Source organism: Castor canadensis, chromosome 5, assembly GCF_047511655.1.
Source record: "Castor canadensis chromosome 5, mCasCan1.hap1v2, whole genome shotgun sequence".
NCBI lineage: Eukaryota > Metazoa > Chordata > Mammalia > Rodentia > Castoridae > Castor > Castor canadensis.
In genome coordinates, this window is record NC_133390.1 from 139,635,619 (window position 1) to 139,653,049 (window position 17,431).

Genomic DNA, 17,431 nt, shown 5'->3' on the forward strand with positions numbered 1-17,431 from the left:
TCTCTGGGTGTGATACCCAGTCTTAGGAAATTGTTAACTTTTCTCAGGTAATTTCAATAAATAGCCAAGGTTGAGAATCAGTGATTTAGTGGGTGGGATTATCATTTTAAAATGGAATAGAATAGAAAAGAATAATAGAGTGTGGTACATGTAATATTCTCATATTAGTATTTTACACGAAATCTTTGTGTGTGTATGCATTGGGTTGCAGTGCAGAGTTTATTTATCACTGTGGGATCTGGTCAAAAATAATTTGCAAAGTGCTAAACTACTGTTCTCTTTAGAGGACAAACAATTCAAAGGACCAGGAACAACATGACTCATTTGGTAAAATTTCAGTGCATGCAAAGTTCACTGATTTGGAGCTCTGAATCAGAGCCAAAGTGTTCCAATAATCCATGTGCTCTTGAAATTCAGATCTTCTTTTAAGGAGAAAGGTCAAAGGAAGGTCAATGCTTATTTGAGAAAGCTCAGAACAAATCTGGCACATATGGTCCCCTAGGACCTGAGAAAATGGTGTAAAACTTCCTGAAGTTGATTATAGCTAAAAGGTTCATGTTTTGCTGGAATAGGATTCTGAATTTATTAATCACAGAAGTGTTAACAAAGGAGGATATAAATGACCTCTGGGTGGGCTAGCAGGGAGAGTATCTTTAATGTTTGCCATGAAAATGTGCTGTGCTTCCTAATGCCTGGGGAAGAATCCCTCAAATATTTCTTCATAGATTTGGTCAAAGAGAGAGAGAGAGAGAGAGAGAGAGAGAGAGAGAGAGAGAGAGAGAGAGAGAGAGAGAGAGAGAGAGAGAGAGAGAGAGAGAGAGAGAGAGGAGAGAGAGAGAGAGAGAGAGAGAGAACTCACTTCTCACTTCTAATATAAATGTGACATCATTTGGTTAGTCATTTGCATATATATGAACAGTAAAACTGGGTCCCTCCTAATTGTGCCTCCTAAGCAGTTTCAGAATTGGTGGAATACACTGTTCTGCAAAATTGTTTTTCACCAGCCATGTTAAGCTTTAATCTTCATATAGCAGATCAAGATTCACAGGTGATAGTTATTAAATAATAAAAATAAATTTGCAGAGTGTCTGTAGTATAAAGGTTGTTGCATTGGTGGCTGTAGGACAAGTAACATGATATATTCTTCCCTCTTCTCGAATGTTCCATATAATCATTGAGAAAATGCAGCACAGATGTGATAAGGTAGTGCACATGAAGGGATTCAACAAATGCCCTTGACTGTCTACCACATTCAGGCACTGTGCTAATTCCATGCATGTCAAAGAGAGGTCCCTGTCTTTAGCCTAGGCTCAGATAACAACTCAATATTGAAAAAGTGAGGACTCTCATGATACAAGGAGCTCAGGAAGCTGAGGGAGCCCAGCCACAGGGCCTCACTGTGGTCCCCAACACCCCTGAATCAGAACCACTTGGCACTAATGACAAGCACGGGTTCCCGGTTCTTCTGAATCAGCATCTTGGAGGTTGTGGCTGAGAATGTGCATGTAAGATGCCTCCTCCGCACCCTGACATTAGACAACATTGGTTTAAGATGGGGGTTCTCAACCTTGGCTGGACATTTATCTGGGAATGGTATATTCCCATTGGCTATTTTTTTTTAAACTCCATGGTGGCATTGCCTCTTTTAGACCCAAAGGTTGGCCTGAGGAAGACCTAGAATCTTAGGGTTTAAATCCAACTATGTGAACTTGGACAAGTGACTTTAGCAATCTGAGCTTGAAAATGGGGGTAAAGCCTTAGGGGTTTGTTGCAGTGTAAATGTAGATCATGGATGTCTAGTACCTAGCACGGAATGGGCTCTCAACAGAGTTTATTTTATCAATAAAATCTATCTCATATACTGGGAACTGAGGTAAGCTAAAGGAGAATAGACACTTTCCCAATTAAAGTATTGGCCACGATAATTAAAAATATGTCAATGAACATATTTTTAGTTTTAAACTTTGAAATCACCACTCGTCCAATTAAAAAAATAAAGTTTTCCTACAGAAAAGATATTCCTGAGGCAGGGCTACAAAATCCCAAGAAGTCATTTGAACCTTTTGGGGGAATAACTGTAACTGATATTTTTGCAGGTAAGATAATAGTGAGCCAGACAATCTCTTTAGGAATCCAGCAGCCTCATGCCTCATTGCCACCACTTTGATTTATGTAGGTTGTTCTTTTGTATGTGTAAAAGCCTGGGCAAGTGACATTTTGCTTGCCAAAGTCCCAGGGGACCGTGAACCAAGTCTTTCCTGGAAATAGTATCCCTTTCTTGTTATCCTAAATTTTTCACCTGATTTTGGTTAGAAGATTAAGTTTACTGGTTTGAAGAGAAGAGTCACTCTCAATTTGGGGTCTTATCTGTAAAAGGAGAATGGTTATGCCTTTCCTATTTGATGGCAGAGAGGTGAACTAGGTAATCTTTCAAAGACCCTTTCTATTCTAGGAACCAACTCTTACCTTATTTGTAAATTAGAAAATACACTGCAAATGTGGAGAGAGATAGGCAGGACTGCCTGAAGATGATGCTAGAAGCTGCAGTTGCCTAGCAACTGCTGACAGGGATAGGAACTCAACTCCCCTTCCCCAGAAGTCTGATTCCAGCTTCTCATGAGTTGCTGGGTGATGCATTCTTTGACAGCTTCTCTCACAGCTGGCATTTATAGTCACACCATGTGCCTAGTGTTACAGTGTCTTCAGTGTTTACTCCCTGAACATAAGGCTGGCCTCTGCCTACACTAAGAAAAGGTAGAGTGGCAGGTGGATCTCCACTGATGCTCAAATCCTGCAGGATCAATATGTGGTTTTTTCATAAGATGCTAATGTAGGGAATGATCTCTTACTTGTCACTTGGAGGACTTCCCAGTAAAGCTCATTTCTTGATCTATACTACATGGCTTCCTCTACCTTATTTCAGGGTTAAAAGTGAATTCACTTTATAAGTGAACAAATCTTGATTAGGAGCATCCTGTTTGCAAGTATTCTGAAATGCCTTGCTGGATACCCAGCTTGTCAATTTGATTTTTCTTCATTTATCTGTATTATTGGAGTAAAGTAGCCAAGGGGGACTTCATGAAGAAAGAAATACCTATGTGGTCCTATTTGGTATTTGAGTAAGTTGCTGATTTGTGCTGTTTGCTGTTAGAGTCTTCTGCTCTGTTAAGGATGTAGTTTTATGAGGTGTGTGTGTGTGTGTGTGTGTGTGTGATTTATGGCCCATGGGCCACTTAGAAATGCCCAACAGAGTTCATCGGCCCTGACGTCCTAGGCTGTCATATCCATTCCCGCCTCCATGGACACCTGACAGGCAGGTAGAGAGGCACATGTTCGCCCACCCTTCAGAGTGGCCCCAGGCCCACAGCCGTAACATACTTAGCCTCTAAAGCCAGTGCAAACACTCCAGCTGCTTCGGGAGCAGCTGCAGATGTCCCAGAATGCCTCAGAGTGCAGTTGCCATACAAATCTGTGGTGGCCTGGAAGGGAAAAGATTGAGTAATGAATGAATAAATCACTGCATGTGAATCTGCAAATAATGGATCAGAGTATTATCTGGAGAGTAAGATGAAACCAAGGATAAGGTTAGCATTCATATGCCTATCTCTTTTGCCATAAATTTTATCTAAGCTTTCTAGCAACCCATGTAAAAAGGGACATATAATTAGTTGTTGTTATAGTGGCTGCAAGGTAAGTCGGTTGTTTAAAGAAGCATATGTGTGGCTATTCCAGAGACCAGAGAGACAGTTAATTCTTGAATCTAAAAGTGAAACACTATGAGATGAAAAGTGATAAGTCAATCCTACCACCCAGTCTAGGCAATAGTGGGTTTTGTTGCACTGGAACTGGCTCTTGGGCCATTGCATCGGCATTTCTTTTCCTTCCAGAAGGAAAGGGTGGTGTTCCCAAAGAGAGAAGAATAAACATGATCCTCTAAAGCCTGCCTAGAAGGGCAGGTTACCCAAAATAAATATTCTTCTATATCTAAATTTGTGAAGAGATTCTAAGACATGTAAAGACAAGACAACTTGCTATGTGGCTAGTCACTTCCACAACTCTTATTTATGGAGAAATTGATAAACTAAGTTTTAAAAGACTTTAAAAAGAGAAAAATTCATTTTCAATGTTTGCGAGAGCCAGCATTTTCATTATGATTATATATAAACCATAGGAATTCTCTCTCTATAGTCTTCTCAAGAGAGCCTATTCTTTTGAGGAATACAGGATTAGAGGGTGAATATGGTGCAAATACTGTGCACCTATGCATGTAAATGGAAAAACGAGTCCTGTTGAAACTATTCCCAGAACGAATGGGTGGGGGGATAAAGGAGAATGATGGAGGGGGTGAACTCAGCTATAATATATTTGATATATTATAAGAACTTTTGTAAATACCACAATATACTCCCAGCACAATAATCAAAAAAGGATTAGGAAGGTTAAAGGCATCTTTTGGGTAAAATTAAAATATTCAACAGAAATTGAAACCTCTTCCTCCACTCAAATAGAAAGTCATAGATAGGGTTGATGGCAAAGTCATTGGGGGACCCTTGGGTAGAAATGGAGCTTCCAAATGGGAGATTGGGGTTTCACAAATAGAATAAGACTGAGACTGCTTCCTGTGCTCTGGATGGGACAAGAAGGGCTGATGACTCTTTCTACTTGGGAGGAGCTGGCATCTTCTGCATCCTTCCCAAGACCAAGAGGCACCCCAGGAGAGTCAAGGCAGACTGTTAAAGGCTATGTTTCTTTTAGGTAAAGGGCTTCTTCTGGCGCAAACAGGAGCCTGGCCATCTTGCTAAGATGAGAGCCCAGAGGATAATGTGGGTTAGAAACCCTAGACTTTAATAATGGTTTTGTTCTGAGCTCTCATCCTTCCCTCTCTTGGGAAGCTGGTGGTGGGTGGCCAATAGATGTGACTCATCTGTTGAATCATAGACCAAATTCCTGACTTGGAGGTCTGAGGAAAGAATGGTATATCAACAAAATAACCAGGGATAGGAAAAGATCTCAGAAGACTAATTGTGCTCTACAGATGATATATTTCTAAGAAGATTGAAAAGTTTACCATCATACCTAGTTGCCCAGGAGGGAAGACTTTGCTCAGAAGAGAGCAAAAAATAACCTATATCTGCAATTCTTAATTTTTGTTTTTTAAATCATGGATTTGTTTTAAAATATGATGAAAATCACAACTCTTTCCCTGAGAAAAAACACATGTGTGCTCAATTTAAGGAACAGTCTATCCCTGGATACTGTTTTTTTTTTTTTTTTGTAATGCTAGGGGTCAAACCTAGGGCCTCACAAATGCTAGGCAAGTGCTCTGCTACTGAGCTATATCTCAGTCAAATGCTATTTCTTAATTATTATATTACATGGATGGGTTCTTAGCTTAGATCAGGTTGTGGTGTGGTGCCTCAGTTCTTACAAATACTCATTCTTACAAGTAGTGGGCCAGGATAACTTACTGATGAACTGGAGTTCGTCATTATTTGTAGGCCAAAACAATAAGCAAGAAAATCTATGGAAAATGAGCTGGAAAGGCTCACCATGATTCTTGCTTCTGATCTGTAGAAGGCAAGGCTCTACCTTGATAACAAAACATAATGAGGCATGTAGACAATGGATATTCTGACGCTGAGGAGAAGGAGTTGGCATATCCCATCCTTTCATAGACGGGTCCTGACCATAAGGAAACAAAGAAAAGGAGTGGCCCACACTCACCACACCGGCCTCAGGGTTCCTTTTCCTCCCATTGCTGAAGGTGGATGCCAAGGTGGAGGAGCAGCTCTCATCATACAGGGCGGTCCTGCCGTCGTTGATGGCTGAGTTGATGGAGATAGTCCACATGCTTGAGGCATAGCCATCACAATTGCAGTCATCATAGCTGCCACCATCCCCAGAGGCCCACACGTAGATGCTGCCTTTGCCCCCGCGACCCTGGGAGAGCAAAGGAAATTGTGACACTTAGTGGAATACCCAGGAGCCAGGGGCTGCATGGGAAGTTGGCCCTGGTCTGGAGTAGGAGGTAGTGTTCCATTCTAGGTAATGTCTTGGATTGGGGAGGGTCAAGATTTGGGCTTTTTCAGCAAGTAAACCAAATGATGAGATTCACTTTTTATATTGGTTAGAAAACTTATCCTTCTGGTGGGGTGGAGTGGGTTTTTTTCAGGAATGACCCACTATAAAAAGGCAAGCAAGCTGGACACTGGTGGCTCTCACCTGTAATCCTAGCTACTCAGGAGGCAGAGATCAGGAGAATCATGGTTCAAAGACAGCCCAGGCAAATAGTTTGCGAGACCCTATCTTGAAAAAATCCATCACACAAAAAGGGCTGGTAGAGTGGCTCAATGCCCTGAGTTCAAGCCCCAGTACAAAAACAAAAGTCAAGCTAAATGCAAGTGGCTCATGCCTTTAATCCTAGCTGCTTGGGAGGCCAAGATTGGGAGGACTGCGGTTCAAGACCAGCTTGTGCAGAGAGTTCATGAGACTGCTTCTCAACCATTAGCTAGACATGGAAGTGTGAATTTGTCATCTCAGCTACTATGGAAAGAATAAAATAGGAGGATCCTGATCCAGGAGGCCTGGGCAAAAAGCAAAATCCTATCTCCAAAATAATACGAGTAAAAAGGGCTGCAGGCATGGCTCAAGAGGGACAGCACCTGCCTCACAATGCAAAGCCCTGAGTTCAAAACCAAGTACTAGCAAAAAAAGACCTGGATTTACAGTGTAAACTGGGGCTGGGTATAGCAAAGTAAAAAAAGCCAGAAGAATTTTCTTAAAATTTACAAGTGAGTTGCTTTTTTAGGAAGCTGAAAAGTAGTACATGTTCACTGGAAAAAACCTCAAAGAACATGGAAAGGAAAATGAAAAAAAAAATCTCTCTAGCAGTAATCACTATGATTCCATTCTTATATATTATTTTCAGTGAAAATATAAGTGTACATACAGGTTTATACTTAGCTACAAAAGGCATATCATAGTCCGGTGCTGTGGTTCACGCCTATAATCCTAGCTACTTGGGAAGCAAAAGGAGGGTCATGGTTCTAGGCCAGTCCAGAGGGACAAGCTCATAAGATCCCATCTCAACCCATGTCTGGGTACAGTGGTACATGCCTACCATCCCCAGATATGCTGGGAAGCGCAAATAGGAGGATTGAGGTCCAGGCCAGCTAGGCAAAAAAGATTTGACCTTATCTAAAAAATAACCAGAGCAAAAAGGGCCACAGGCTCAAGAAGTACTGTACCTGCCTAGCAAGCTTAAAGCTCCGAGTTCAACCCAGAATACTGCCAAAAGAAAGACATATCACATACATATTTACATATATATATAGAAATTCAAAGCATAAAACATGTATTTTTATCCAGGGTATGTAAAAATATATATGTGTAAAAGTATATGTGTGTATAGGTGCATAATTTCTTCTTTTTTATCCAATTGGATCATACTAGAATCCTAATAAACATAATATATTATGACATTTCACCTGTGCAAGGAAGCACCAGATATAGGAAGAAAATCTAATATGATCAAGTAAAACATACAGTGAATAATAATTTAAACACAGTGATTATTGCCACTTTGTAGTTTGTTACCAACAGCAAGGGTTTTGCTCTTCTGTTCAAGCCATGTGCTTAGTCTTTTTATCTTCTCTCTTTCCCTTTTCTTGTCTTCTTTGAGTGCCCTCCCTCCTATCTTCCTCAAGCTAGGTTGCTTCCTCCACTCTTACTCGAGGTAGTGGGGTGTGGACTGCTGTGTTTCCATTATCAGGATGCGCAGGTGGAGGGGAGAGCAGCCATGCTGTGTGGGAGGCAAGGGACAGGTGTACAGCCTCTACCTTCTCCACAGCCGGGCTAATTCTCTGGAGGGAGAAGACAAAAAGTCTGTCCCTGTGTGGCTGCCAAGAGGCCACAGTCCTGATTCAGTATCTGAGGTGGAGAAATCAGAAGGAAGAGAGATGACTGGATTACCTCCAAGGTCTGTCTCCTCCTGACAGTGAGAAGTGACATTTTGAATCGCTTCTAACAGGACTGGGAGTTAATTAGCCTGTGATTGATTGAGTCGATAAGTGAACACAGATGTATTCAACCACTAGCTGGGAGTTGTCCTCAGCTTCTTGGTAAATCTAATCCACTGAAAAACTCTGCCAAATCAAGCGACGGCTTTCCCAAACCAGGACAGAGAGGAAAATGGATCAGCTCTACAAATGGCGTGGAGGATCACACACTTTGATGCAGATTTGGGCTCAGTGTCAAGAAATGGCATCTTCTGAAAGTACAACTGATGTGACTCAGGACAAATGGGTAATATGGACCACACAGGGAGCTTTTCCTGCTCTAGTCCACCTGGAGGCTGCTATTGAGATGAAGCAATCTTTGCTACAATGAAATAGTGGTAAGCATCCTCACCTTGGTGTAGGGAGGGTGGTAGATTGATTAGAACCCCACTTTTCATAATTCTCTGTATTTACACCCTTTGTAATATGACTTTGTAGCCCTATTCATCAAGAGGATGGGTCTATCTCCTACCTCTTAAATCCAGGCTGGCTTCATGTCTTGCTCTGGCCACCACTGTGTGGTATAAGGTGAGCATATGAACGTTCCCGGCATGTCTTAAAAGCCCTGTACATTTCTGCTGTCTTTTGGTTGCACCATGGCAATGAACCTAAGTTAGCCTTCTTGTTGATGACAGATACATAGCCCTTCACTTGTCTGGCAGGTGTAGGCTGTCACTGCCCCAGATGACAGCCTACACCTGCCAGACAAGTGACCAAGTCAGTCTCTAACTCCCCCTCCAGCTGACCAAGGTTTGTGAGTAAGGGCAGCTCATGGCTAGCCCAGATCAGCAGAACAACCCAGCAGACCTGTATATGCATGAAAAAATGAAACAGTTGTTATTTCAAGATACTGAATTTTGGAGCAGTTTGTTATCTGCCTCACTCACTGATACACAGAGAACAACCTTCAACATCTTTCTGAATAGTGAGCAGCAAACAGTTTTGTATTGGACTGTATGATTTACCCCCATCTCTAGGGATGTTGAATTTTGTTTTCTTAAGCTAGATGGAACACATGTGGCAACAATTATATCCTTGTCATGATTGGGTTTTAGCATCAAAGGCCTCAACCTCTGGGGAAGATGGGCCAATAAGGAGGAAACCCTAGTTCTGGAGGTGGAGATGAGTGGGGGAAGGCACCTGTAAAAGAGCTAAGAGCTGGTTGCTCTTGTTAACATGATGACTCTAAGATCCAATTCTGTTGTCCATTTTCACCTGAACAAGAGTTGGGAAGAAACCTCAACAGAACAGGCATGGCCCACATTCAAACAATTGTCAGGTAGAGGATACAGTAGAAGAAACTAAGCATGATGGTCATAGCAAGCACCTTTATGGCATTTACCGTATGCCAAGGATGGCCCTAATTATGGCACATATTAACTTTTTGGATTCACACAGCAGCAGCATTCACATCAGTCACACAGAGGATGCAATACTTAGGAATAAATTCAACAAATTGAAAAAATAAGTGCTAGATGAGACTTTGAAACTGAGTGGAGGGAGAGATGAAGATTTGACCCCAAGGAAAAACCACCTTCTTAGACAGAAAGATAGCATCCCAGACAGACCTGTCAACTTTCCCTAAGTGAATTTGTCAACTTAACAGCATCCCAATACATACGTTGCATTAACTGAGATTTAGTCAGGCAAATGCCACTAGGCAGAAAGACATTTGCCTAGACACCTGCACACCCATGTTTATTGCGGCACTATTCACAATAGCCAAGTTATGGAAACAGCCAAGATGCCCCACCACTGACGAATGGATTAAGAAAATGTGGTATCTATACACAATGGAATTTTATGCAGCCATGAAGAAGAACGAAATGTTATCATTTGCTGGTAAATGGATGGAATTGGAGAACATCATTCTGAGTGAGGTTAGCCTGGCCCAAAAGACCAAAAATTGTATGTTCTCCCTCATATGTGGACATTAGATCAAGGGCAAACACAACAATGAGATTAGACTATGAGCACATGATAAAAGCGAGAGCACACAAGGGAGGGGTGAGGATAGGTAAGACACCTAAAAAATTAGCTAGCATTTGTTGCCCTTAATGCAGAGAAACTAAAGCAGATACCTTAAAAGCAACTGAGGCCAATAGGAAAAGGGGAACAGGTACTAGAGAAAAAGTTAGATCAAAAAGATTTAACCTAGAAGGTAACACCCATGCGCAGGAAATCAATGTGAGTCAACTCCCTGTATAGCTATCCTTATCTCAACCAGCAAAAACCCTTGTTCCTTCCTATTATTGCTTATACTCTCTCTACAACAAAATTAGAAATAAGGGCAAAATAGTTTCTGCTGGGTATCGAGGGGGTGGGGGGGGAGAGGGAGGGGGCGGAGTGGATGGTAAGGGAGGGGGTGGGGGCAGAGGGGAGAAATGAACCAAGCCTTGTATGCACATATGAATAATAAAAGAAAAAGGAAAAAAAAAAAAGAAATTCGCCTAGGAATCAGTCATAAAGAAGAGTCAAAACCCAAATGAGGCATAGGAGGTGATCCAGAGATTAGGAGTTCTTGTAAAATCCGGGAATTGGAAGGCCAAATGGTCCATGTTGGAATTGCTTCCCTCTTTTCTCCTTTCATGTCTCCCCATATGCACACTTTTTAAGAAGTAAGTGCATCTAAATGAAATTAAATAAGTGGTACATCACAACTTTGAATTCTGTCTTTGGGATTTAGTGAGACTACTGTTTCTCAAAGTTTTCACCATCTGAAAACTTTTCACATAGGCACTACTTTTTTTCCCTTGGTTCTGGGGTTGGAATCCAGGGCCTCACACATGCTCACCCAGGCACTAGGGATGACATTCAATTACCATTGTTCTTAATGTGGGTGATTTTTGCCTGAGAGGACACTGCTAGAGATATTTTTTTGATCATGACAATTGTATGTGTGTACTGTTTTACTAGAATCTCACAGGTAGAGAGCAGGGTGCTACTAAACCTTTATGATGCATAGGACAGCCTCTCTTTTTCCCCAAGAATTATTCTGCCCAAAATATCAATAGTGCCTCGCTCAGAAGCCCTTCTTTAACCTAATGGTAAATGGTAGTGAGCTTTGGGCTGGATGTAGCCCAAAGCAGCTTCTCAAAAACCCGAAACTTCTCAAAAGTTCATGCAGATTTTGTATTTTGCTCTTCAAAGAAAAATAATGCTATAAATTGCTCACCATAAGCTAGAGTATGGTTCTGTAGCTCTCTGTCCCCCAGTACTTGGCCTCCATACCAGGAGGTGAGAATTCTACCTTGAGAAATTCAGGGCTCCAGTGAATCAGTCCCTCCACCTTAAGCAACAAGTGGTGATCCAGTTAATTACCAGACTAGGCCCTCTGGCTCAGTGTGTGTGTGTGTGTGTGTGTGTGTGTAGACATACCTAATAAGGCAGGCTTGGAGAAGCTTGCCTTTTCTTAAACACCTGATTATATTAATTTTTATTTTCAGGACACCTTGACATCTTAATACAACATTGACATGCTTTAAAAAGTTGTTACATTTTTATTATGAAATCATGTTCATTATAGAATAATTGTAATATATGGACTATGAAGAAGTAAATCATTCTTTATAATAATCTTCTGTGAATAAATTATTCTTGGTGTTATTTTGCAGATTCCTGTCAGTTGCAAAGTATAAGAACAGCTTTTAAAACAAATCTGGGATCATAAACTATATCCACTTTTCCTGGCTTGCTTAAAACTTGTGTGTTACTGGGACCTGCACATCCATGTTTATGGCAGCATTATTCACGACAGCTAAGCTATGGAAACAGCCCCATAACTGATGAATGGATTAAGAAAATGTGGTATTTATATACAATGAAATTTTATTCAGCCACAAAGGAGAATGAAATTTTGTTGTTTTCAGGTAAATGGATGGAACTGGAGGACATCATTTTAAGTGAAGTTAGCCAGGTTCAGAAAGCCAAAGGCCACATGTTTTTTCTCATATGTGGAAAATAGACCTAATACAAATATAAGCAATATTATGAAAAAATAGGCAATGCTAAGGGGAGGTTACATATGAGAGAAGGAGGGTAAAAGAAGGAAGTTAAGAAGGTGAATATGGTTGGCGTACTGTCTATACAAGAATGAATATAGAATTTTTAAGCCTGTCGAACCCACCATCAGAAGGGGACTAAGGTAGAAAGAAGAAAAATAGAGGAGATGAACCAATTCAGGTTATAGTACATATACACATGGAAATGTCACAAGGAAACTCCCTGTGTAGCCATCTTAAACAAACAAAAATACCATTTTTTTCTTTTATAAAATTGGAAAACAGGAGGGCAGAACAGGTCCTGTCTGGGGGGTTGGTACCAGTGGGAGAGGGGAGGAAGCAGGGAAAGGGTATAGGAGAGAATTTGGGGCAAATATGTGTGCACATGTGCATAAATGGAAAAATGATATTTGTTGAAACTATTCAAGGAATGGTGGGAAGGGGGATAAAGGAGAATGATGGAGGGGATGAATTGAAGTATGATGTATTTGATATATTGATTGTAAGAACTCTTATAAATGCCACAATGTACCCCCACCCAGCACAATAAAAAAAAGAGAAAAAATTGTCTTACTATGACATATTTAACATTTCTTCATGTGATTAATACTTTTCTACATCATAATATTTTACTAGTCTTATTAAGTAGACATTTCATAATTTATCTCATTTTCTCGGGTATGTATGGAAGGTTATTTCTAGTTTTTAAAACTACTTTAAAAGTAAACAGAATTTGGGCTGAAGGCATGGCTCAAATGGCAGAGCAACTCCCTACTGAATACAAGTCCCTGAGTTCAAACCCCAGTACAGCACAAAAAAATGAACACAATTTTATATGCCTTAAAAAAAAAATCTCCATTTATTTCCTCAAGCAAAGGGTCTAAAAGAGGGAATTCCAGATGAAAAGGAATGGATGCTTGATGATTTTTGATCCACACTGCTCTTTCTAACAATTGCTAAAATTCTTTTTTTTTTTTTTTTTGTGGGACTAGGGTTTGAACTCAAGGCTTACATGCTTGCAAAGCAGGTGCTTTACCACTTGAGCCACTCCTCCAGCCCATCTTTCTCTGGTTACTTTTGGAGATGCAGCCTCCTGAACTACTTGTCTTGGCTGGCCTCAAACCTCAATTTCAGCCTCCCAACTAGCTAGTATTACAGGCATAAGCCACCTGTGCCGGCAAAATCCACATTTTCACTACAAGTGCATGAAAACTCCATATTCAGTCCCTCTGGGTCTGGATTTAGAGTTGCTTTTTTTTTTTTTTTTTTGATGGTACTGGGGTTTAAACTCAGGGCCCCTCACTTGCTAGGCAGATGCTGTTTCACTTGAGCCACTCTGCCAGTCCTGTTTTTTGATGTGTTTTTTGGAGATAGGGTCTCACGAATGAACCGTGATCCTCCTCATCTCTGCCTCCTGAGTAATTAGGTTTATAGGCATGAGCCCCAGCACCTGGCTTGCTCTGATTATTTTTGAGATAAGGTCTTGCTTTATGCCCTGGCCGGCTTGGACCATGACCCTCCTATTTGTGGTTCCCTGCATGGTTGAGATGATAGGCACGTACCACCATACCCAGCTTTTATTGGTTGAGATGGGGTCTCTTTGCCTGGGTTGCCTTTGAATTGTCATTCTGATCTCCACCTTTCAAGAATTTAGGAATACAGGTTTAAATCATTGTGCCGTGTCAGGAAAATTCTTTTTCTTAATTTGCAAGAGCTCTTGAATAGACACTTCACCAAGGAAGACATATAGATGGCAAATAGGCATATGGAAAAATGCTTCACATCTTCTGTCATCAAGGAAATTTAAATTACAACAGCAAGATAACAACTACATACCTATTGGAGTGGTCAAAATCCCAAATCCAAAGATCTCCCATGCTCATGGATTGGTAGAATCAACATAATAAAAATGGCTATACTATCAAATGCAATCTACATGTTCAATGCAATTCCCATCAAAATCCCAATGACATTCATTACAGAGATGGAGAAATCTACCCTAAAGTTCATCTGGAAGCACAAAAGACTAGGAATAGCCAAGGCAATACCGAGCAAAAGAGCAGCGGTAGAGGTATCACAATACCCAACTTCAAACTATAATACAGAGCCACAGCAATAAGAACAGCATGGTACTGGCACAAAAACAGATATGAAGCCAGTGGAACAGAATAGAAGACCAAGATATAAATCCATGTTGCCATGCTCACCTAATTTTTGACAAAGGTGCCAAAAATGTATGATGGGAAAAAGACAGCCTCTTCAACAAATGTTGCTGGGAAAACTAGATATCTACCTGCAGAAAACTGAAACTAGATCCATGTTTATCACCCTGTACAAGTATAAACTCAAAGTGGATTAAAGACCTGGAACCTTGAAGCTAGTACAGAAAAGATCAGGGAATACACTGGAAGCAATAGGAATAGGCAATGACTTCCTCAGTAGAACTCAAGTGGCTCAGTAACTAAGAGAAAGGATCAATAAATGGGACTACATGAAATTAAAAAGCTTCTAAACAACAAAAACAATGGTCTCTGAATTTAAGAGGTCATCCTTAGAAAGGGAGAAAATCTTTGCCAGCTATACATCTGACAAGGGGTTATAACCAGAATATAAAAGGAGCTCAAAAAACTAAACTCCCAGCTGGGCACCAGTGACTCATGCCTGTTATCCTAGCTTTTCAGGAGGCAGCGATCAGGAGGATTGTGGCTCAAAGCCAGACTGGGCAAAGAGTTTACAAGACCCTATCTCGAAAAAATACCCTTCACAAAAAGGGCTGTGGAGTGGCTCAAGGTGAAGGCCCTGAGTTCAAGACTCAGTACAAAAAAAACCCCCTAAACTCCCCAAAATCCATGACCCAATGAAGAAATGGGCAAATGAACTGAACAGAGCCTTTTCAAAGGAAGAAGTCCAAATAGCTAAAAAAACACATGAAAAATTCTCACCATTCCTGGCCATAAAGGAAATGCAAATCAAAACCAAATTAAGATTCCACTTCACTCCTGTTAGAATAGCCACCACCAAGAACACAAATGACAACAAATGTTGGTGAGGATGCCAGAACAAAGGAACCCTCATACCTTGCTGGTGGGAATGTGAGCCAGTACAATCACTGTGGAAAACAGTATGGAGGTTTCTTTAAAACAACTAAACATAGATCTGCCATACAATCCAGCAATATGACTACTACGGATATACTCAAAGGCTGTGAGTCAGCCTGCAACAAAAGCACATGCACACCCATGCTTATTGTAGCACTACACCCATGTTTATAGCTAAGTATGGAACAGCCTAGATGCCTCACTACTGGTGAATGGATTAAGAAATGTGGTACTTATCTACAATGGAACTTTAGTCAGTCATAAAGAAGAATGAAATTTTGTTGTTTGCAGGTAAATGGATGGAACCGGAGAACATCATCTTAAGTGAAGTTAGCCAGTCAAAGGCCAAAAGCCACATGTTCTCTCTCACTTGTGGCATACAGACCTAACACAAATGTAGCAATATTATGACACACTGGTCATGGTAAGGAGAGGTTACCACCGAAAGGGGTAGAGAAACTGAGTTTGATATAGTCATTATACAAGAATGAATATAGAAGTCTTCAACTGACTGAAACTATCATAAGAAAGGGACTAAGGTAGAATAAAGAAAATTAGAGGAGATAAACCACTTGGGATTGTAGTACATACATACATGGTAATATCACAGGGAAACTCCCTGAGATAAAGCTACCTTTATCTCAAACAAGCTAAAATGCCATGCTTTCTGTTTTCTGTTTTCTCTTTTTTTTCTCCTACAAAATCAGAGAACAGGAGGGTGGAACAAGTCCTGCCTAGGGGGGAGGGCTGGCACTAGTGGGAGGGGGGAGGTGTTCGGGAAAGAGGGTAGGAGGGTGAGTATGGTGCAATAAATTGTGTACTCATGTAAATGCAAAAATGATACCTGTTGAAACTACTCCAGGAATCAGGGGAGGGGGAGATGAAGGAGAGTGGTTGAGGAGGTGATTTCATGTATGATATAGTTGATACATTTACACTGTGTAAATGCCACAGTACCCCCACCCATCACAACAATAAAGGAAAAATGAAAAGTAATAATCTTCCATATTCAAAAGAAACACAGAACCCTGACAACTGGTGAGGATGTGCAGCTAACGGAACCCCCGCTTGTTGCTGGCAGAAATGCAAATTGTGCAGCCGATTTGAAGGTGGCTTGACAGTTCCTTACAAAACTAAGTCTACTCTTATCATATGACCTAGAAGTTGTGCTCCTTGGTATTTACTCAAAAAAGCTGAAAACTTAAGTATACACAGAACCTGTGAATGGATGTTCATAGCAGCCTTGTTCATAATTGCTCCAAACTGGAAGCAAACAAGATGTCCTGAGTAGACAAATGGATAAATAAATGATGGAGAGAGACAATGAAATATTATTCTGCCTTAAAAAGAAGCAAGCTTTCAAACTATGAAAAGACACAGAAGGACCTTAACTCCATATGACTAAGTGAAAGTAGCAATCTGAAATGTTGTGGACTGTAGGATTCCAACCTGGTTCCTGCCACTAAGGTTGGCCATGTCTCAAGAAAGATACCTGAAACTCACCAATCTTTTCATCTTTTTTTTTTTTTTTAATTCCAGAGATGAAAGGAGAAATTGTAAGGGCTCCGACCATTTCAGAGGCTGAGTTGTAGGTTCTGCGCTGCAGCAGCTCCTGCCTGGTTGCAAGCCTTCGTCAGGCTGTAGAGCATAAATCAGGGATCACTCACTCCTGGGAGCTCTGTGGCAGGAGGGATTCATTGCCTGCTGGAGGCCCTGGCACTCGCTGCCACGGTGTGCGACCCACGCTCTGATTAAATTTCAGCAGGCGGCACCACGGCCTCGCCTTGCCCACGCCTGATTAATCACCATCTTCCCAGGCAGCCCTCCACCCGTCCTTCCTGGGTGGTGGCTTTCGAGTCACTGTCTTAAATTAACCCCTTTCCATATATTCTAGCTCCAAGACCTGGGATCTGTGCTGGACTGTCTGCATCCCTGCTCCAAGGAACGAACAATAATGCGGTGCCTTGTCTGCACCTCAGAGAAGTTCCTGTCTTTTCTTTAAATAGTCCTAATTTAATTTCTGTAGTTGCGATCCTGAAAAGTTATTACCAGGAGGGTGGGATGGAGTCATCAGAGCCAGCCAAAATGTGCCTGGCTGCCCAGAGTGGCAGCATTTCCTCCGGATGGGGGAAGAACTTCATGAGTCAGTGGTTACTTGTAAGGTTCTCTAGTGCTGTCTGAATTCCCCTTCTGGTTGTCAGAGCGAAATAAGATGTTGCCAAAATAAGATGCTGAGTCCTGTATTGGCTTGTCTTCATTGACCTATCAGTCTCCT

At 41.2% G+C, this 17,431-nt stretch overlaps 1 protein-coding gene across 2 annotated transcripts in view; it reads right to left on the bottom strand.

Annotated features, from left to right (window-relative positions):
* Positions 1 to 17,431, bottom strand: part of Pcsk2 (proprotein convertase subtilisin/kexin type 2) — a 280,435-nt gene that overhangs the window by 15,381 nt on the left and 247,623 nt on the right. For both annotated transcript variants that reach the window (XM_074074280.1, XM_020154667.2), the window contains exons 9-10: positions 5,725 to 5,940; positions 3,379 to 3,479 (exon numbers count right to left, since the gene is read on the bottom strand). In XM_074074280.1, coding sequence (XP_073930381.1) covers positions 3,379 to 3,479; positions 5,725 to 5,940 — 317 coding nt within the window. The remainder of the gene's footprint in view (positions 1 to 3,378; positions 3,480 to 5,724; positions 5,941 to 17,431) is intronic.